The following is a 22,615-nucleotide window of genomic DNA, read 5'->3' as shown; positions in this document are numbered from 1 at the left end:
TATGTTATTGCGTTGCGAGAATAGCTCACCTCACATTCGGTATGACCGCAGTATACCTTGTATCCTCGTTTATCAACTTTTGTGCATCAGCAACAGAGCTATTTCCGTGTTAGTTCAAACAACACAGCTGCCTGTTGTTTGCATCTGTGATTGGCTGAATGTGCATGTGCCTGAAGTTCACGGAACTCACATCAAGTGAGAAAAGTGATTTTGACGTGAGTATGGCAAGATCCAACTTTTGTGGTCTTAATTAAAAACATGTTCAAATTAAATAACACACATACTGTAGCTCGTTCTTTTTCTGACGCAAATAAAATGGTTTAAAAACTTTTTTACCACGTTAATCAAAAAACTACACAAACGCTATTACTTAGTGAATGGTCAAGGGCGCGGAGTTGGAACCTCCACCTCGCAGCGCAAAGGCTTTACGCTCACAAGACACTCGACAAGGCTAAAAATAGATTACCGGTAGCTTTTAGGCTCACATATAGAGTATGGGAGTACAGAACGACCGCGGACTAAACGAGGTTGTGTTTGCTGTAATGTCTTATTTCACGGATGCGATCAATGACATCATTGGCAGATCGCGCAATTTATGCAAAATATCGACAGATCTCAATCCAATAGATCAGATCAGTTTAAAGTCTAAATGATACCAATATGTTGTGCATTTCAAACCTTTGTCTTTTGAAAATACAATTGCAAAATGGAAAGATGACTGCTTTACCACGAGGAAGGTTTTTGATTTGGTTAACATGAATTACTCGATGAGTGTTTGGCAGCGTTTGTAACCCGACTGTGGCGTTTCACATGGGTAGATACTCATTGAACTGGAGACAGCTCTTCTGGATGACGAGCCTCACTGGTACAAGCTGCAGACCCACGACGTGTCCTCCATCCCGCTCCCGCGTGCCTCCCCGAACACACAACGTAGGCAGCTTCATGGAGAAAGTCCAACACGGCGGCTTCAAAGTAAGTGCCGACTCTTTGACACATGTGTCATGAAGCCCTGCTAAGTTACATTGAGCATTCATGTCCTTTGTGTCACATCAACTGTACTGCTTTTGCTTTTGCAGATAAAGGCTCATATTCATACTCAGGTAAAGGTCCTGCACTCATAGGCGGCACCTTTCTGTGACACATTTGCGTGTCTGCTATCCTCTTGAATGATGCATTCCTGTGGCTTGATTCTTTACCCTACGTCCATGAAGGGTGCATGTGTCTGCTCCCTCACGTGTTTCAATGTGGTGAGATGGTGTGTTAGTTACACCGCTTTTGAAATCCACACAGGGTTGCAGACAAAGGACCCCCTAAACATAATCGTCTCCTCCTGTTAAATATCTAACTGTCCGACCCTGCAACTCAAAACTTTTTCCTGCAACTACTGCACTCAGCCCTAATGTTGTGCTCTAAAAATGCTATAAAATCCCAATTTGCCCATCCAGACTGATATAAACCACTTGCTTTCCCTTTGTGATATTTCCCATTACAACTAGGTCCCTTACAATTAAAAGCACAATTACTCTCTCATTTTGCTCTGCTTGTATGTGTGTTTTGAATGTGATTGCTCTGTAAACTGAAAGAGGATACAGTATACATTTTATATAGCGTCATTTTAAATGCTTTGTGAAATCATTTATGAATATTATTCGATGACCACCTCTGTCTCTTTTGTTGTAGTTGACAATCATTTAACACACCCAATATGCTTATACGGTATTTTTTACAGCGTGCTCTATAGACAAATACTGTACTCTTGACAGTTTCTCTTAAAAGGCCTTTTCTGGGCACCCGATGATGGCTACTAGAGGGTTGAAAGCGATGACAGCTGTGAAAAGTTAGTGACAAGCTGAGGTGAAAGGTTGGGAGCAGCATTACAGAATGCAGCACTTGTCACTTATAACACACACACACACACACACAAAAGAAAATGTCCATTTGACTTGACTCAGCTATGCCTAAAGACTAAAAGCACAATGTAGATGTGTGTGTCTGTTTGGTGGGTAGAATTTTCTAGTCTGGTGAATGGTGATGCACAAAAGTGTCAATGGATTCCTGAAGACCTACCTGCTTTTTGGTCAGCAAAAGTGCTTTAAAACAAAAAGGAAATTCATATTCAATTCAGAACACTACAGTGTTTTTATTTCAAACGCAGTGATGTTTGATTATCAGCCTTTAGTTCAAATGCATTAAAACCTATGTCATTCTTTCCTTGCTCTGCCCTTTCCTACTCACCTTTTTCTACTTCTCTCTATCTTTATCTCAAAGGATCCCAGAGGATAAGTGATGGTGAGATCTCAGACTATGATTGTGAAGATGGCGTTGGGGTAATAACAGGTAATATACTCTGCTAATATTCTATACTGACATTCTATACTTCTGTCTGAGTGTACCCAGAATATGTAATTTTAGCCTCAGCATTTTACCAATTGAAATATGGATAAGATCCACTCGACTACGTGACCAATATCAGCAATAACAGCAGCAAGAAGAGGCAGCAGCGAGCTCTTGTCTGCCCCTGCAGTGCAACTTGCTGTGTCTGTTCTCACCGAATCGCCATCAGAACGCCCACGCTGAACATCAGAATGAGAGCGTGAGCTGTTATGAGACAAAGGGTCAGAGAAAGCCACAGAATATCCCTATGAGAAGTACTTGAAATATAGCAACCTTGGTTTTTTCTTTATCATGCAGTCGACCATACTCTCCTTTCGCCAGTCGCAGATTCACATTACAAATGGCCAAACTGTTCTCTATGTGCCAGAGTTCGATCCTTGTAGCCACCAGTTCCGCAAAGATTTACAGCTCAGATTGGAACACAAGCTAATTTTTGGTTGTGAGGTCAACATACTTTAAAATCACCAGCACATCCAAATAACTACTGATTTGGTTTTGCCCCTTCTTTCGTTGACATGTTCACAGACTACCGACCGAATGGAAGAGACTTCCAGAGCTCCACTTTGTCTGTCCCAGAACAGGTGATGTCTTCTAACCACTGTTCCCGGTCTGCTGAAATACATAGAGCACGTTCACGGTCCCCAAGCGTTCCCCCGCCAGCCAGGTAACTATCAATGAGTATACTATTGGAATAACCTAATTATTTCATGTTTGGTTTTATGGGCTTTCTTTAAATGTTCATTTTTGACCATACCTATTGTAATAATCACATTAATTATTTAATTTCTTGTAATCCATTCAAATGTCAATTAAATGATGGGGGTTGGGAAAATAGCTCAGGTTCGTTTTGGCATAGGCTGTACATAAAAACAAGGTTGTGCAACCTCTGTACACCTCATCATATGTCTTCAGGATTTTGTGGGTCATGTGAATTTTTCAAGAAAATCTGCTAATGTAATCGATATGATCTCTTGCTCTGAGTTCCTGAATTGTAGCAGTGTATTACATAAAAATTGAAGTGTCGTTTTTTTCCAGTTTGACTTTGAGGTAATGCCCTATAGAGGCTGAAAACATGCCAAGGCTGGCATAAAGGGAGAAAAAGTAACCAGTAACCCTTTATACTCTTATTCTTTTTCTGAGCATTGGAATATGCTTCTCGACATGCCCGGTCATGGCCTTGGCACCGTCAGACCATAGCTACTTTCCTCTTGTCCAATTATAGTTTGAATTTCCCTGAGGCTTGCTCTAAATCAGTGTCATAGGCAGAGCAAACACACTTAACCTAAATTGTCTCGGTCAGAACTATGCTAAATCAACTTTTCTACCAATAACATTCAGTTTAAGAATTTGTAAATGAGAAAAAAAAATTAATTAATATCATTTTGGTTTATCCTTTTTGATATATTGTACTTTAAATTAAAACAAAAACAATAATTAGCAAATGTCTTCGATGAATCACTCATTGCAGTAATCCTGCATCTGATAACATACCATACTTGGTCTTATTTTCCTCTTTGAAAACAGTTTATATGAACTTTTGAAACTTCTTGCAAAAGACTGTATGCTATCTTAATAGATCCCCTTTAATTTTGTCATCTGCTCCACTGTGAGATTGTCCACCTCCAGCCCCCTCTCCTTCCTATTGTTCGTCTCTGTTTCCTCTTTAACACCATCTCAGCTCCGATCTGTGTTATCTCCTCCCTCCATATGGTCACAGCCATTTTCTCACCTTTCCTCGAACCATACATACTGAGTCTAATGGTGCTCCTCAAAAGGAACCCAGGTAGATGTTGACCTAAACATGCAGTATCCCCACCCAACATGTTCCAATCCAATAAACTGCAAACCTTCAATCCGCACTCTTTTTTTTTTCCTCTTCTTCAAGACAACTCCCATCTGAGTGGGGAGTAGCTGGCGATGACTCTATGGCAATACGACCTGTTTTCATTTACTATAATGAACTTCTCATGCAGTAACTTGTTGGATTTTCTTACATCACATAAAATACCTGTATGTTCATTTTGTAATATTGTAACTTGTCAGTTAAAAGGGCTGGGTTCTAAAAATTAGCTGTTGGAGTCAACATTTTTATTGCCATTAATGGGGTGTAGACCTTTTCTTCAAATGATTGAACTTATACCAGACTTCTCAGTTCAAAAGAATAGAAAAGATGAACAACTTAAAGGGGAAGTCAACTCAAACATATTTTTTTCAAGACTATGCTCTATGCAAGCCCCCTAGTTGTAACAAGGCATTCTGATAAATATTGCGTTTGTGGAATAAGAGTTAATCCACCCGTTTCTAACTGACCTGTTTTCTTGTGTATGGTCGTTACCTGAGCCCTGAGTAGTTGTGATGTCATTTTCAGTCGACAGAAGTGCCAAAATGGCCGCGCCCTGAGATGGCTAAAAAGGGGTGGATTTTTCTGCTTAGCTCATTCCACAAACACAATATCAATCAGAATACCGTGTTTCAACTAGTGGGCCTTCTGGGAACATATTCTTGATAAAAGTATGTTTGGGCTGATTTCGCCTTGAACATCTCACCCATCCATTATCAACATTACGCATTGGTCATCCTTTTAATTGTTATCATACAAACAGTCATTTCATTTCCTGCCGCAAGTTGGCCATGCAGTCCTTCAAGGTAGCGACGATTGCAGAATAGCCGTCAGTTCCTGATGCATTCACATGAAGGCGTGTATGCAAATGATCCGCGAACGGAACCATAGCGGTTCATTACCAGGTTCCACCCTCACTTTTTTGTGACCATCCCTTGCGGGTGAGAAAAACAACCAATTCTGACCAGCTGTGATATGATATTTTTTCCCAGCCGAAACCACCGTGTGTACCCAATCTGCCGTGAGGAAGCAGTCAGGTTACTGCGTTCCACTAGGATATCCCGTGCCTTTTCTGAGGGCGCCTACTCTTCTGACTATGACTTTGAGAGGTATTGACATGGAGCGCTGCTGCCTCTGTGCATCCGCCATGTTGACGTCTCCGTTGTTTCTTTATCTGTGACTGTGATGCCAGAAAAGGATATCCTGTTTGATATCGGTTTCTGCCAAGGAGACATCACTGCTCTGAAGTTGTGTAAATGTCCATGAATGGTACACAACTGCCTCTGTGCTTGTAGGCTGAGAGGCTCAGAGCTATTTATGTTGCTGCTGTCAGCTGTATGACTTTTCAGTAAATTGCTGGCCAGCACGTGACTGTGGCTTTGGTGATGTCTTTGTTTATGTTTTCCATTTACATTGTGCAAGCAGCTGTATGCTGATACAGGCTGTGCATGATTCTTAGTGTACTTTACATTCTATTGGCAGCTACCGTTTTCAAACCAATACTTAGGTATCTAAGATGTATTGCTTGGAGCAGCTGAGTAACTCTATGAATGCTGCCCTTGCCCTTTGAATTCTGGTGTCGGGCCAGAATGTGATATTGGGCTGATAACGCCACAGTGTACCCCTAGGACCAATGTCAGTGCCCCAATGCACAAATAAAATGAAATATCTCACATGTTCCTTTTCCCAGTAACATTGTAAATGACCACTCAATCTTCTGCCATCTGACTTTCAGTCAGGAATTACACCGGTGCCTTTCTTCTCCTCCTCTGGGGCGACAACTGATGAGTTCTCAGAACTCTTTCAAAGTGTTTGACTGTCTTTATTAAAGTGTCGCAAAATGTCCCCAAGGCTCAGCTAGACTCCAAATCAGCACAGATGGCCATTAACAAGAGCTTCTTGTAAAAAAAAAAAAAATCTGTTAAAGCGGCATAGAAAGGAAATTGCTCACTCGCTGAGGAATCTGATGCCCTCCACTTCTCATCCCGGTACCGTTTGTTTGTCGGCATTCAGTCAGTAAAAGCAGCAAAGATTGAAGAGTAAGCAGGGCACGGCAAAGAGAGACATTTGGGGGGTAATATCGACAGAAGTGAGTAAATGTAAGCATTGAGGGGCTTTTTGTCCTTTGTCAGGCTTATTTAGGGGATCGCTCTCTAAAGACTCTCTTGTGTTGAAGTGCACTGCCACAGAGTGTACCATGAGTGGGACACAGCATGCTCAAAAACCCAGTACTGTGCTACATGATGTATTCCTTCCCGATTGTCTTACATTGGTGGGTTGTTTTTCCTTTCATTTTTTTTAATGTGTGCATCATAAATGTTAATTGTGATCAATATTTTTATTCTTTTTTGCAGCTCCTTTACTATGTATACCCTATGTGCCAAAATACTATTTTCTGCTGAGACTAACAACTCAATGTAATATAAATATAACCATCACTCACAGAGCACTTTGGTACCTCAAACATGTTGCACATGAGCACTGAGCCAATAGCATGAGCACACAATCTGATACCTTGCACACTTCACAGCTACTGTATCTCACTGAATTCCCCATTTTCAAAAAAAAACCAGAGGCATCAAATGGCACGGCAAATAGTTGACCTGCCTAATTTAGTCATTAAGCTACTCACAGAGCATTGTTGACAAGGCTCAGTTGTTGCATGTACTGTAATTTGAATCGTAGAAAATATACAAATCCCAGCTACTGTTCCAAGTTGCTGAATCATCTGATTTTATAGTTGTTGTTTTTTTTTTACATAAATTGCCCCTTCAAAGGACCACACTTGTATTTTTGTATGCTTCGAATTTAGGCGCAGTTATTCAAATGCAGTGCGACATTTGGTGTCAATCTTCAGATTGAATATTGAGTCAACAAATACACACTGCGACACTCAAGTGTATTGTAAGAATATTTTCATTTTGTTGTGGAAAGACTATTACTAGAGCATTCTAATCGTCGCTGCAACCCTCCTAATATACATGTCGATGCTGTGTCGATCCAAGGGTGGAAAAAATTACTCATGTAAAAGTGTAAAGTAAAAACTGCTGACGGGAGGCAAAAACGCATGTGTGGTCCTTACTCAACACATGCCCATCCGCTGGTGTGGTCCGTTAACAAATGCACCAATTGGAGGCTAACCGCTGTCATCCGCGCTGACCTCCCTTCCAGCCTACTGTCCCTGCCACATGGGGCCCACTGAGTTCCTGCCTATCTCTCAATAACCTCTATAGGAGCCACGGAGCCATGGATAGACACGAGTATCACAGCAGGTCCCGATCTGCAGACCAGCGGCCCACAATAGAGCGCCCCGCATCCCGATCACGCTCCACTGAACGCCCCCACGACTCATCGATGATGAGGTCCATGCCGTCTCTACCATCTGGGAGGTCAGCCCCTCCCTCACCTGCCATGACGAGGTGTGACCCAGATTGGAGTCGTCAACCAACTCCTCACAATTACAGACTCTGGCCTTCGCTTTGACAGTGACTTCCCTGAGGCGTTTTAGCTGTGAGGGAGAATCAACTCAACATGAAGTTAGGATGTTCAGCGTTTGTTGATCAAATGATGCTACTAACTGATTCCCAGTTACGAGACAAGCAGCATCTGTTAGCAGTGCAACTGGTTTTTAAAGGGGAGGTCAACCCAAACACTTTTTTTTCAAGAATATGTTATATGCAAGCCCACTAGTTGAAACAAGGCATTCTGATAAATATTGAGTGTTTGGAATAAGAGTTAATCCACCCGTTTTCAGCCATCTCTGGGGACGGCCATTTTGTCACTTCTGTCGACTGAAAATGACACCACAACTTCTCAAGGCTCAGGTAACTACCAATCACGGTTGACCTGTTTTCTGAAGCTGAGCCGTGATTGGTTGTTAGCCGAGCCCTGAGCAGTTGTGATGTCATTTTCAGTCGACAGAAGTGACAACATGGCCGCCCTCTGAGATGGCTAAAAAGGGTTGATTTTGCTGCTTAACTCATATTCCACAAATGCAATATTAATCAGAATGCCGTGTTTCAACTAGTGGGCCTGCTGGGAACATATTCTTGAAAAAATATGTTTACGTTGATTTCCTCTTTAAACAGTTTTTAGCTCCATATATAGTCAGTAATGCTCATCATATGAGATACCTTAGGGCTACAGGGTGTAAATACACCAGGTTAATTTCACCTCCTCTTAAAAGGTTTGTTGACTAAATCAAAGCAAACATTTCCCCACAAGTTCGCACTCACCCTAAACCAACTAACCCGACTAACCCAGAACGAATGAGGGAAATCATTTCACCACCGCCCAGCACACAAAATCCCACAACCCGCTCCCCATCCTTCTTTCACCTAAATGCACCCCACCTTGCCCATTTTCTGTTTTGTTCACAAGAGTACTGATGCTGCATTTTCTTTACATATCCAAAGCACGCTAATCCTGCCACCAGATACCGTGCTGATTCATTTTGATTTTGGAAAACACTGCTCATACACCTGTGTGAGTATAGCAGTGTTGGGCTGACTTTTCCTTTTGTTTTCTTACTAACATGGACTGATGCTTTTTCGTCCCTTTGATGGCATCCTATGTTTGTTTTCCTTTCTGATTTGAGTTCAAGCCCTTTTGGAGACGGCCCGAACGCATGGTCGCAATGGTCTGCTGATTCTGCATTGAACTTTTTTTCTTCTTGCAGCTTGACGACTGACTGCACATGCGTTTCAACGCCTCTTTTTTTTGCAGCTCAGTTCCGAACAGTTGATGTGTCCCTTCACTCCCATGCCATGTGCCAAACTTCATTATGCGTGCGATGTCTTTGGGGATGCAAAGTGCACCGAATTCGAGATTGATCTCTCGCCTGTGTTGTCAACTACCTCATGCTGACTTTATTTTGGTCAAAGCAAGTAGTTCAGTTAATGTATTGACCGCATTTACATTGTCCGATTGAGGATATTAAATATGTATGACACATTTTAGCGTTAGATTATGTATTAATCATTATTTACAGAGACAGGTTTCTGCCTTAAGTTTTACATGGCTGCATCATGTACAGTACCAGAAGCTGCATCCATATGACCACTGATTTGTCTCTTACCACACTTTCAACAACTTTGTGTCATGTAGGGCGCACCCGCGTAGTGGATCAGTCCAGACCAGTCCAAACAGTACGCCAATGTCCCACAGACGAGGTCGGCAACTCCCCCAGCTTCCTTCCACAGTGAAGGACAGAAGTAAGTCATCTGGTTGTTGTCTCTCTTTTTATTCCTTGATTAGTATACAGTATGTGCAAAATGAAGTCCCCTAAGGGACAGGCTTTCATATTGTGGGTTAGCTGTGCAATATCTCTCAGATGTTTTATTCCCACACTTCACTTTGGGAAGGGGAAACGTAAATTGTTTCTTTCGTCTTCTTTCTTGTGGTTTGAATGATATCGTACTTGATAGAAGTTTCATAACATGTCCACTCGGGTCCCCTCCTATTTCCCCCGTAGAAGATGGAGACGAAGGAAGCGAGCCTTGTGAAGGTCTGTACCTGTGTGTAAGCGTTATTAACGTCTTCAGAGTGAGTGGTGCTCGAGCAACACCTCACTCTGAACACCAAAACCCTGTCTGCAACGATATTTGCAGACATATTTGTTTGATGTAGTGTGATGTACTGTATGTAGTGTAGTGTAAACTCCTGTTTTGTCATCATAATATTCCTCTGTGTTGGCTTGTCTGGATCCCACTACTAGTGTTCTTTTCAAGGATCTTTTGTCTTGAGTCAGTATTATTGATTTGTATTTATTTATTTTGATACATTTGAACTACCGTAGACATTATTCCTGGATAAACTTATTATTTTTTACCAGTACTTCAGACATAATGATCGAATCTATCCTCATGTTTTGCCTCATTCTTCCTGTTTTAAAGTGACATTTTAAGATATGTAACATGTATCCTCAGCACACTTTTAAAACATGTTTAGGCTTTTGTAATATCCTACGAAAGTTGATGCGTTTAAAGCAATCGCTTCACGCGACAAAACAGTTGGTGTGGCTTACAGTGATTGCAGGGGAGGGCTGTGACAAAGCTTGCAGGAATTAAAAAGCACAGACAGTCCTGTAGGACTTGTCAAAGTATTTGCAAGACTCTTTCATCATTGTCAGAGTCCATTAGGGCTCTCCTTGTGTCTTATCTTCGCTGCTCTTCTCTCTGTTGCTCTCACAGTCCTGCCTTCATTCGGTAATTCTTTCAAAGTATTTTTAGTAGTATTGTTGCTGTCTGGACCACTTAAACTTTTTTTCAATTCTCATTTTTTTTCTTCAACTGTCCTTATCCTTCTCCCTACTTGTCTGTTATTTTGTGTTTCTTTCTCCCATACATTTTGTGAAATGAGCAACTTGTGTGTTGTGTGTGTGGATATCACACGATTTTGCTCTACACTGCCACAAGGCTGCAAAGATCAAATAAAGCACCTGCGTGGCAGTAAGTTGAACTGAATCTTTAAGTATCCCCTGACAAATCCAGGGAGGATTTTGTTGTCCTCTCAAATATGAACTGTATGAATGTAAAACTTTGTTCTCTACTAGCACATACATTACTGTAATTTTTTTAAAATTCAGTTAGAATGAAAAGCAGAGGAATTTGGCTCACCTGAGTCTCAGGATGGTGGCCAAGGTGTGTTTATCCCTAAAGAAACTGATTTGGGCCGTGTCTAATCGGTCATTTTCTTGAAATGTGATGGCTGTTTTTTTTTTCTTTTTGTATTTTTTTAAGCCAATATTTCTATTTCTACATCATATCATACTCCCTGTATATATGGCATTGATCTGCCCTTTAAGGATGTGGCATTAGTAGAGCAATGCAGTGCCAGCTGTAGTGCCAAGTGACTCTTGGATATATTGACTTTGGAATACTTTTTTGAGAATGATAGTCAGGAGTCCACATCATGTCCGTGCAAAGTATTGGCCAAGGGGGCACATTTGTCGGCAGATCTATTAATCTATTCATTTGTACTAAAAGTAAGAAATGCTTTAACACTATAGTATTGTCAAATGTTCTCAATGTTTGAAATTGTTGACCCTTTATGAGCCACCTTCTGTGTTTCCACCATTAGCATATTGTACAGAAAAGATTCAAAGCGCACCAGTAAATGGCAGGAAAGGCAAGTTCTCTGGCATGTGTGATTGTGTTTGTTTTCCTCTATCCTCTATCATTGAGTGTGGCATTCTTTACTTTCCTGCTCCTACTCTTTCTCTGCATTTCTTTGTGCAATAGCAGTTATATTATGATTAAATTAGAGGCATGCATGGTTAGTCAGTACTTGAATTTCAATGTCATATGGACAGAGCTCTGTAATTTTGATCTTTGCTGCTCCCATTCGGCGTCCGAGACTTAATCTGCGCTGTCCTCTTTAACAGGAGTTCATAATTCACAGCTTCACCTTAAAGACAGTTTAGTTATTAAATTGCAACCCATTGAAATTCCACGTGGTATTCACACATGGAATACACACACATCACCTTTAAGTGAAATATTCCATTTAAAAACGTCCAAAAATATTGATCTCAGTACATCTACTTTTTTATTTCAGGGGGCATGTTCCACAAAGATGTATAGTATTTATTGTGTCATGTGTTTAGGTTTAGAAGCAAATAGGCCATTACAGTTGCTGACCAGGAGATGGCGCACATGTCATAATATATGTAAAAATAAATGCCAAGGGAGCTGTTCATTTTTGGGTGCTGAAGAGGAAAGGAGCTTTCTCTCTCTTGCTTGTCTTTACCTCAGCCTTTTAACAACCATACACTTCATTTTGTCATTTTAAGTCAGGTTAAAAACTTATAAAAACATATGATTTTAAAACTTGGACCAAAGTGGGTTTGTGTCCTTATTACTCCATCTTGCCTTAGGTGTTTTTGTGTATTGTGTGTGTGTCTTCCTTTTTAGAAGTAACTTGGGAGGACCAGCAGCAAGGGCTTAATGGCTCGCTGTCTGATGAAGGGGCACATCCCTCCCTCAGTGTCACAGGTTTGTTGGCCTGGGTGTGCAGTCTGATTCTTGCAGTCTGAATGACACTCTGTGTCATTTTCACAGAGTACTGGTCTCCTGAAGTCCGCCCACTTACAAAAAAACTGAAAAAAATGATCTTGTAATGTCATATTAGAATTGTTTTGCATGTGAACGTGCAGTCTATGGATAGCTTCCTTTAGTTTGCCTTTCTTGTCCTTGTGTGGTTTTGCGGTGGTGCATGGAGTTGATGCATCTGGACAATAATAATTAGAGCAATAGTAGTAGCCCCAAAGCTCTAAGGTGTGCTTTTTCGATTCTCAGGCAATCCTATGTGGAGTTTGCTTGTTCTCCTTGTGCTTTTGTGGGTCTTCTTTTGGATACTGTGATTTCCTCACACATACCACAAACATGCACAAAAGGTTAATTGAAGACTGTCAACATGCGTGAGTGTGAATGGTTGGTTGTGCGCCTTTCGGAACCTTGAAGTGTGAGATGGTGAATTTTACTACACCCATTACGTCAATGAAATTGTTGATTGTAATAAAATGTATGCATACTATTATACAATATAATACAATACACTTTTATTTATGTAGCGCATTTCATAACAGCTAGAGCTGTAACAAAGCACTTTACAACATGGTACAACAAAATGGAATCAATAAATTAACATAAAACACAATATACAATAGGCACCGGAAAAGAGGCGACAATTTCAGGTCGGATCAAAAGCCAGAGATTACAATGAAGCCTTGTTATTATCTTCCATATTTGATACTACTACTACATCGACTACTACTAGTAGTTGAAGTAGTAGTAGTAGTAGGTTGGTGACTTAAATCTTACTTAAACCCTTACTATAGTGCTACTACTACTTCTTATAGTAGTATTAGTAGTAGTACAAGATCATATTTTTAGTATCTGTTAAATACAGCACTTAAATGTCTAGGTGTCCTGATTTTAAATCATACCATCTTAAACTCAGCTACATGAGGTTAGTGAAGACTTAATTTCACTTGCTGACGTGATTATTTTTGGATTTTCTCAATGGTGTAGCGTTAGCTTTCACAAAGAGATGAAAGCTGCTAAAGCACATCAGAAGTCTCACAAAGTGTTTTAATTAATGTGACACTCCACGATTGACCTGAATGTTCAACTAATGAGTTTAATGCAAACTGTTCAAAAGAATTATGCTCTGGATAGGACTCATTGTTTTTCCCTCTCTGCAGTTATTGCTGCTTAGTCATTTTGCAACACAAAGGAAGAGATAAAGAAGTGAAACAAACAAGAGCTGCGGGAAATAAGTCACAAGGTGGTTGTTGATTCAAACACGTGTATTCAATGAAGGGAAAGCAAATATTTGCCAGAATATTTCATCGTTGAAGTTGGCTGAAAATGGGATAATGGTGACAGGGAGAAAATGTATGAATGGATAAAAATAATTACCTGAAGCAGACAGAGGATGTGTCTTTTCTTTCATGAGTTAGCGCTTGTGTGTGTTTAGCCGTCAACTTACTCTTAGTGTATTTCCCAATGCCCTTGTGCTAGTGTGCATTTTCCTTTTTGTGCTTGCCCGATTGCAGCTCTGTATTTGTGTCTTTGAATTATAATTTCACAGCTTTTTTCCAGACTTCACAGAGTTGACCTATACAGGCTCAGTGACCTCTCCCTCCCCTTTTACCCACCTTTCTTTCACTCTTCCAACTCCCAGAGGGCTCAAGTTTCTGTCTGGCTCAGTGAATTAACATGTCTTTATTATTACAGATTTTTTCCCATAAAAGCACAGAGCCTTCCCCAATGCCCGTTCCTCTCCAGTTATCTAATAATGAAAATCTCAGCTTCTTCTGCCTCTTACAGCCTCACATTCTCTTGTGCTATTTATGCTTGTATGCCCATGGTAGAGTTTTTGTGTTCTTGGTGCATTGTGTGTATGTTGTTGTTTTTTTTTGTGTGTGTTTCTTTTATGTTTTGTCATTGTTGTATCGTATTGTTGTGTTGTGTGGTCCCCTTCCACCGAGCCTTCATCCTCTCACCCTCATCATCCAAACAGTGGCCTACCTTTTCTGTGATTACTGTGGTGGTGTCACACTCCCTCTAACTTCACCCCAACCCCTTCTTGCATCCTCTCACATCCATCTTCCTCTCCTCTCTCTGTGTCTGTCTATTCTGGATGTGATCCCAGAAGACACTGCCTCAACAAGTTGGACGAACTCAGGTCTGTCCTTTCTACATCATCTTCCTTCCTTCCTAATTCTGCTTGCATCCACCAATCGCCCCCAACGAATCCCCCCTCACTTACCCTTCCCACCTATTTCGACTGAACTCAGTTGTCTTTTAAGCTTTGCTTGCCATGTGTGCTCTAAATTGTCCTGGTCATAGCGCTTCTGGCTTTTGGGTTATTTTACTATTCACACTGTGTTGCTTCAGCTCAGAAAATCATCTCATTGTCACAACAGTGTGATCTTTGTTACAGCTCTTGTTGCCAGTCACCATTCTCTTATATATATATATATATATATATATATATATATATATATATATATATATATATATATATATATATATACATATACATATATATATATATATACACAAATATATATATATATATATATATACACACAAATATATATATATATATGTATATATATATATATATATATATATATATATATATATATATATATATATATATGTATATAAAGAAATCTGTGGAAAAATTGTCACAAATTCCTCAAAAGGGACACTATGTACTGTTCACTACCATATAAAAAGTCTCACAGAATCAGATCCCCAGACAAATATGTAGTTGCAGAATTTCTGTGCTTTCTTGTTTTTTAATAATGTGTTAACCCAAAACAATTAATTAACTCAGTACTGAATTTTTTATCAAAAGCCATTTTATAGCATATAACCCAGTTATAGGCATCTTAACACATGACACAGGTATGAATTGCTCTGAATTTATTTGCTTTACGTCAGTGTTGGACACATTGCAGGGCTGAATATACAAAGGTTTTTTTCTTTAAACAGGAATGTCTACAATGAGATTTTAAATTTAACGTAAGAAATATTGTCCACAAATCAGATTTTCCTGCAACAGAGTCGTCAACAATATTGTCTCTGTAATGAAAAGAAAAATCTGAGAGTTTACTTTAACTGCAGTGACAGTAAACAGAAAGCTAATTCTTGAGAAAATTGCTTTATCATTTCCTCATCTTTTTCTGTTCTGTGTGCGCGTGTATGTGTGTATGTGTAAAACTAGTAACGCTATTGATCATTACATTATTGAGGAGAGCAGAGAGGATTAGACATGAGCTGTATAATAATTGTGTTTGTATTTTGTTTGACTGCCCATCTTGCGACCAATCCACGGTCTATGTTAGTAAGTTAGCTGGGGTAGACTTCATCCCACCCGCAGCGCTAATGAGGACGAGCAGTAGAGAAAATGGATGGATGGTTTTGATGAAACTAATAATGATAACATTCTTTTTATTAGTAACAATAATAATAATAATGATATTCAGATTCGGATAGAGCTTTTCATAATACTCAATGACCCTTTAGAACAAACAAAGAGGTAAAAAAAATGGCTGATGGCTTTAGAATCCGACTTGAACCCGACCATCTGAAAAAAATGACAGATGGCCACTCACTACCGCACATTTGGCATAAGGACTCCTGTACCACGTTCTGAAATGTTGTACGGTCTCACTTTTTTAAATCATTAAAACACTTGGGTGTCAGTCAAAGAAGACACAGGTTGCTGTAGAATGAGGATATGGAATAAAGATGAAAAAATGGGAATCTATTGAAAGGCGGTGCTCGCTCTCATTCATTTCAATGAAACCAGCACGGTACGTATGCCCCTTGGCCTACATGTTTTACCACAAGCTTTGCTATATCATCCACAGGTACATATGAAATTATCAATATGGTTACGTATTGTTGTAAAGCACAATTTGTATACTGTATATACTTTATTTCTATTGCTTGGTGGCACATGATGAGAAGCTGTGTCTTGCTTGCTTATAACCCTGAAATTGATTTGGACTGCGTGAAAGCTTGCTTGCATTTTGATGGCTATAATTTGTGATGTCGCCACATCATGTAACTGCTATTCAAATTATGAATCGCTTCAAAAATGGTTGGTAAAATCTTGTAGCATGTGTGTGACGGCCCTAACAGAAAGAGGGATAGTGTGTAGGAGGATGGTCAGATAAGTGATTATGATCGGGTGGGGCTTGAGTTGACTTTTAAATGACGAGAGGGTGTTAGAGTTCCAGAAGTCAAGGGGCAGGGAGTTCCAGAGCCTGGAGGTAGTCGTGGCAAAGGCTCTGTCCTCCTCAGTGCGGTGTCAGAGTCTTCGGATTGTTTTCAAGGTGTTGGGAGGCAAAAGGTGGACCCAAATGCACGAAGCAGAACAAGTGGGACAATGGAAGAAGTATATTTTCCCAAAATATTCAGTTTCAACAAAAAGGCAAACAATGCATGTAGAATAACCCAAGTCATACCTGTCAAGTTGTACACTTTTGGCGTAATTTGTACAGGTGCAAACACCTATTCACACATGTACGCCGTACATCGCTGATTTCCGTTTACGTGACAGCAGCCATTCAAAAATAATGTGTAGTGTGTATGATTATATACAGATATGTAAGGGCAAATTACACCTTTCATAAAATTCAGTAAACCCCGGGGTTGACAGGTATGATCTAAATACTAAATCAACAAAGTCTAATAAACAAAAAAACAAGAATCAAAGTAACAAACAAATACTGGGAATGGACTCATCGCTACTGAAAACATGACATGACTCAGTGAAGGGTGACAACGACAATGATACGACAGACTGACAAGAACAGGTGGAAACAAAAACCTAATGAGGAAAAAAAAGACATGGGACACAGGAAAACAACATATAAATTAAACAACTATAACTATAATATAAACAACTAAAATATTAGACCTCGGGGTACTTTTTCTGGTGATGGGGCTGAGAAGGTCGGCGTCCGCAGAAGGCAGCGGTGAGTGAAGCGGGGCGGGGAGTGATGGAGGAGATCAGTCAGGTATGAGGGGCAATGTTATTCAGAGGTTTGTAGGTGATTAGGGAGATCTTATTGCTTATGAAGAGAACGTGAATTTGACAGAGGATAGGGTGATAGGGTGGTGTTCTCTGCATCTTCTTTCAATCTAGAATGAGTTGTGAGTGGGGTGATTTTGGGCTGAAGTTTCCGTTTTATTGCAGTTTAGATACAGGAAGTTGTTTAATCAGGTTTTATGTCGGTGAGGGCTAAGAGAATGATAGTGAATTATGGCTTTGGTGGAGGTATACAGTAAATCATGATGGATGTCTAATTAAGAGAATATATTGGATGAAGAGAATGGGACTGAGCACTGAGCCTTGAAGGACTCCATGCGAGACCTGGGTGCTTTCGTATTTGTTGCTATCGATTGAGATGTAATGAATCTGTCAGACAGGTATGATGCGAACCAGGAGTGTGCAGTGTTGATAATGCCACCTGATTGAAGGGGGTAGAGGAGGATAGAGTGATTGATGGAAACGTAAGCTGCACTGAGGTCAAGGAGGAAGTGAACAGTGAGGGAGCTAAAATCAGAGGAAAGAAGGAGGTCATTGGTGATTAGGGCTGGTTTAAGTGCTGTGGTAGTTTTGGAAAATCGATTGCAATATTTCATAGAGATTGCTTGAGAGGACATTTTCTGATTTTTTTTTTGGAGACATCTTGTTTGAAGATTCATGTGAGGAATGAAAATTTGGTGATGGGTCTGAAATTGTTGCGGTCATTGTCACTGCACGAGCAGACACACCGCCAAAAAAAATATATATCAAACAAAAACAGCTGAGACACACACACACACAGCTTGGTGATCGGTGAAATAAAAACAATATGGGTCACATCTCAATGCGTCTGTGGGTCCGCAAGGTAAACAACAGTTTTCTTTTTTTCTTCTGTACTTACTCGGCCATGTGTCAGGAGTGTGGCACCTGCGTGTGATGCGGTACAGGTTAAGTCCGTTCTCTACACCGTTTGGTTGACTCGGACCGACTGGGACCACGTAGGTCGTTTGAAATATACAGACGGTAACTCGGTGGCGGTTAGACGATGCCCAGCTCTTCCTACATGGTTATAGCTGTTAATATTTATTTTACATTACACGTTACACATTTTGAACAGAACAAGAATAAATAGCTGACAATTCACTGTTGTTTGTATAGTGAGCTATGAACCAGAGAATAATACTAGTAATATATAACTATATATAACTATAGTAATATAGTTGATTTAAGAAAAAATATGGTAACCTGAACATGCAATTAAGAAATGAAAGGTTTGATAAGAGTGCCGTTTATCTAAGTAAACATGCAGTTATTCATCATTGTTTTCTATGAACACTGAGATAATGTCTATTGGAGGATTTGAACTGTTAACTGTGTTACAAAGCTTGTTTGTTTACTCTGTTGATGATTTCCAAGCAGACCATTCAGCTTTCTCCCATTTGACTGGTCCTTCCTTGTCATAGCTCATGACTCATAGCACAGCAGAAGCTTGTTTCCCATCACTGCAGTGTTTCTCTCCACCATGTTTTTTTTTTTTATCTATTGACCTCCATATGACAAATATCATACTCTGTTCAGGTATTGACATGGAGGAGAGGACCAGGCAGATGAAGATGAAGATGAACAAGTACAAGCAGGGAGCTGGCTCCGACTCACGGCTGGAGCAGGACTACCACAAGGTGAAAACATGTCCACACATGCATTGTATGTACCGTCTCCACCTGGACATGAGATTCGTGGACATAATATACACCTCGGCTTGTCTGCAATATGGCACACGTAACTAAACAGTCACCCAGTAATGTGTATCTGTACCATACCAGACAGTTTAATGGCAATACAATATGGGGCCTCATTCATAAATCTTTCTTTAAAACAAATGTGTTCTTTAGTCCCACTTACTCTTTTTTAAAGAATAATGTGGCATTTACATTTTAGTTTGTCGTGATTGTGTAAAACTGTTGTACAGTATTATCTTTTTTCTTGTTTCTTCTTCCGCCTATCCGGGGTCAGTTAACAGGAGCAGCAGAGGGGTGGGGGCCTGGGGGTTTTGGGGTGTTCTTCATTTTTTGGTAATGTAGAGCTCGACACTGTGAACAAAATGGTTGCAAATGCTACCTGTTTTTCAAAGTGTGCAAGTAAAAATGTCCTCTGGTTGCATTGGTGTGAGTGCGCACTGTTTAATGCTGTTAAATCAGGCCCATGCCACTAAAGTTGTAATTTCAGCTTACATGTGGTGCTATGCAATTGCGTTTAAAAAAAAACAAAAAAAACACTCGTTCTAATGCTGTGAACCAGTTCAGTGTTCATAAAACATCATTCACATTCATCAAGCAACATTCTGAACGATTTAGTTGAAACATTTTAAATGTTGTAATTACAGTGTTAACAGTTAAATATGTATTTTATTTTATTTAAAAATATCTTTATGCGAACTGAAGTCAAAAAACAGCATTATTCTTTTGTCAAAACAAGTCTATGTATGTTAAGTAATTTTAAGAGACTGTCATTATTTTATTTTTTATATAGAAGAACACGTATTTATGTTCAGCAAAGTGAAACATGACTTTCTTTTCTTTTTAACCATGTATCTTTACAGAAATGTTTGTTTTTTAGTTCAACTGAATGTGACTAATAATGTAACTTGTAATCTAACTTACTTTTAAAATCAAGTCATCAGTAAGATAACTAGGTGACATTTTAAAGGGGGAATCAGTAATCAGATTACTTTTTTGAGCTGACTGTGGCTCTGTGTCTCTCGCCGGTGGCAACTTCATGTTGGAAGAGAGTCCAGCCCTTCTCAAGTGGACTAGTTGCGGAGCCCGAGCTGTGTGTCGATGCCACCTTAACTATATCGAGCTGGAACCTCTTGACTTTGCATCCCAGCTCAGGTGCCTTGTCTGCCAGAGAGGCGATATTCCACACCTCTTGAGAAACCTTTTGTAGTCTGTGGTCCCCGCCTTCAATCACCACTCAGCTCATATTGACCCCCTTGCCCCCGCCCACGGTTGGTCAGCCCTTGGGAAGAGGAACTGTGTGGGTTTCCAGGTCTGCTCGCCACAGGGGTTCAGATGAAAGTGATAACACAATTCCATTATAGTACTTGAATGACTGGATAGAGTTGAAGGTAGAGCAGATGAAACATGTGCGTTCTTTCGGAACAGTGGTTCTAGTGTTGTAAAGTAAAGGAACGTGACTCTGACAGTTTGCAGAGTCAAGTGTTTACTACTCTCTAAAGTGATCATGGACATGTTTAGAAAGCTTGGCCACAGTCTGCTGTCTCCCTAGTGTTTGGGATAAACTCAAGAGTCGCTGCCCAGCTTTCCTTTTATGTCTGTGTTATGAACACTCTCACTTTAGAAGCAGTCAGTGTGCTGTAAAAAGCAGACCAGCTTATGAATTGTCTGTCGAATAATATCCTTCTCGGAAGCGCCATTGACAAAACAACATTCAGAGTTTCCAAAGAAGACTTGAGAGTCACACTCAACACTCAGTTCGACAATAAACATTCCTCAAAGACCATGTCAATGATATTATTATATGCACATCCACATGCTTGGCAAGCGCGGCGGAACATCCTTTACCATCAAGACAGTCAGCTATTACATTCTGAAGTTTACATGTTCTTCCTCCGCTTTCCTGGATTCTCTCCGGGTAGGCTACTCTGGGTTCCTTCCACATTCCAAAAACGTGCATGTTAGGTTAACTGAAGACTTGAACTTGCCCATAGGTTATAATGTGAGTGTAACTTATTTTTGGTTTGTATGTGCCCTGAGTTTGGATGGGGGAGGTTCCACACCCTAATTAGTACAATCAGTATACACGCACAGGCACTACAATGGATATAAAACGTCTTCACCCCCCTGTTTAAATACCATATCAAAGATAAAGATAAGTAATTTCAAACCTTTGCCTTCATCATTGTGACAGTTGTAACCTATAACCTGTACAACCCAATTGAAAAAATAGGAAGGGAAGTAAAAATAAATTAGATAACACAGTTGCACAAGTGTGCACACCCTCTTATAAATGGCCATGTGGCTGTGTCCAGATTAACTAATCACATTCAAACTCATGTTAAATGGGAGTTAGAACACACCTGTCACCATTTAAAGTGCCTCTGATTAACCCCACATAATGTTTAGCTGTTCTAGTAGGCTTTTCCTTACATTGTTGTGTCACATCTTAAAGCACGAGCAACGGTCCCCAGAGTGCTTTCACAGTATCAAAGGAATCTCTTTGTTCAAATATATTTGGGAAAAGGGTAAAAAAAAAACATTTCCAAGACATTCAATAGGCAATGGAATGCAATAAAGACATTCATAGTCTAGTGGAGAACATATGGCATAACATTGACATTTTCAAGAACTGGATGTTCCCTCATAAGTGATGAAAAGATGAGAATAATAATTGACAGGAAGACTGCCGATAAGCCAACAACAACAGTGAAGGAGGTGCAGAAATTTGTGGCATGCCATGCCTTTTTATTAAGTGACAACAATCTCCGGTCTTCATGTTTGGGCTAGGGTGGCACGATGGAAGCCTTATCTTGAAAAAACATCTTAATAAAAACATCAAAGCCTTACAAAAACTAAATTTGTACATTTTTACATTGTTTATAACCAACATAAGATGGGAAATATTTGAAAGTTTTGAATTTCCATTTGAACATAATGCAAATAATGTCTTCATGTTTATGACATTCAACTTAATTCTGCTTTTAAACTTCCAGGGACATCTTCAGCTTTATTCAATTTTGTATTTTTTTACTTTAGTGTGTTTTCCACACAATTTCTGTATGCTAACCTCACCTGTAATTGTAGGTGTAAAGCAGGGGTGTCCAAACTCTGTCCTCAAGGGCCGCTTCCCTGGCTGTTTTCCAGCTCTCCTTGCTGCAACGCACCTGATGATTGGGCAGGACACCGGCCCTTGAGGACCAGAGCTGGACACCCCTGGTGTAAAGTAATCGTACAATAGATAGAAGACATTTATATATATTTTTTAAATCCATCACGAGAAGCGGTATAGATATCAGATGGGTGGGTGGTAATATATTGAGTGGAGACTTCCGCCAAGGCTAAGAATTTTCAGGTGTCCAACTGACTCTTCTAATGAAATTCCGTAAGATATAGGTATGTTGCACCCCTTTCCTGTTGGACGCAGCATGACAAATTGGGTGCCGACTGCCACAAACATTTTGTTTTACTGCGCCACCTTGTTCTGCCTAGCAGAAACATTCCTCTTTCTGCATAAGCAGCATGGCACAATCTGATCAAGGGTGGCTGCTCTTCCAAAGCAAAACGGTGTACTTGGAAGACCATGCAA

The 22,615-nt window shown here is 40.1% G+C and overlaps 1 protein-coding gene across 27 annotated transcripts in view; it reads left to right on the top strand.

The window, feature by feature from the left end:
- The window catches only part of rims2a (regulating synaptic membrane exocytosis 2a), a 146,446-nt gene that overhangs the window by 97,308 nt on the left and 26,523 nt on the right, over positions 1 to 22,615 (top strand). For 10 of the 27 annotated variants that reach the window (XM_086039291.1, XM_086039285.1, XM_086039295.1 and 7 more), the window contains 10 exons: positions 819 to 972; positions 1,077 to 1,100; positions 2,269 to 2,337; positions 2,920 to 3,058; positions 5,227 to 5,343; positions 7,468 to 7,653; positions 9,341 to 9,447; positions 9,708 to 9,740; positions 14,393 to 14,425; positions 18,869 to 18,969. In XM_086039291.1, coding sequence (XP_085895417.1) covers positions 819 to 972; positions 1,077 to 1,100; positions 2,269 to 2,337; positions 2,920 to 3,058; positions 5,227 to 5,343; positions 7,468 to 7,653; positions 9,341 to 9,447; positions 9,708 to 9,740; positions 14,393 to 14,425; positions 18,869 to 18,969 — 963 coding nt within the window. The remainder of the gene's footprint in view (positions 1 to 818; positions 973 to 1,076; positions 1,101 to 2,268; positions 2,338 to 2,919; positions 3,059 to 5,226; positions 5,344 to 7,467; positions 7,654 to 9,340; positions 9,448 to 9,707; positions 9,741 to 14,392; positions 14,426 to 18,868; positions 18,970 to 22,615) is intronic. The other 17 variants (XM_086039293.1, XM_086039306.1, XM_086039296.1 and 14 more) reach the window with 9 other exon arrangements.

Source organism: Filicampus tigris, chromosome 8 (genome assembly GCF_054856515.1).
Source record: "Filicampus tigris isolate MCC_2025a chromosome 8, RoL_Ftig_1.0, whole genome shotgun sequence".
Classification (NCBI taxonomy): Eukaryota; Metazoa; Chordata; class Actinopteri; order Syngnathiformes; family Syngnathidae; genus Filicampus; species Filicampus tigris.
The sequence above is the reverse complement of the archived record's forward strand: the minus strand, read 5'-3'. Positions and strand labels throughout refer to the sequence as shown.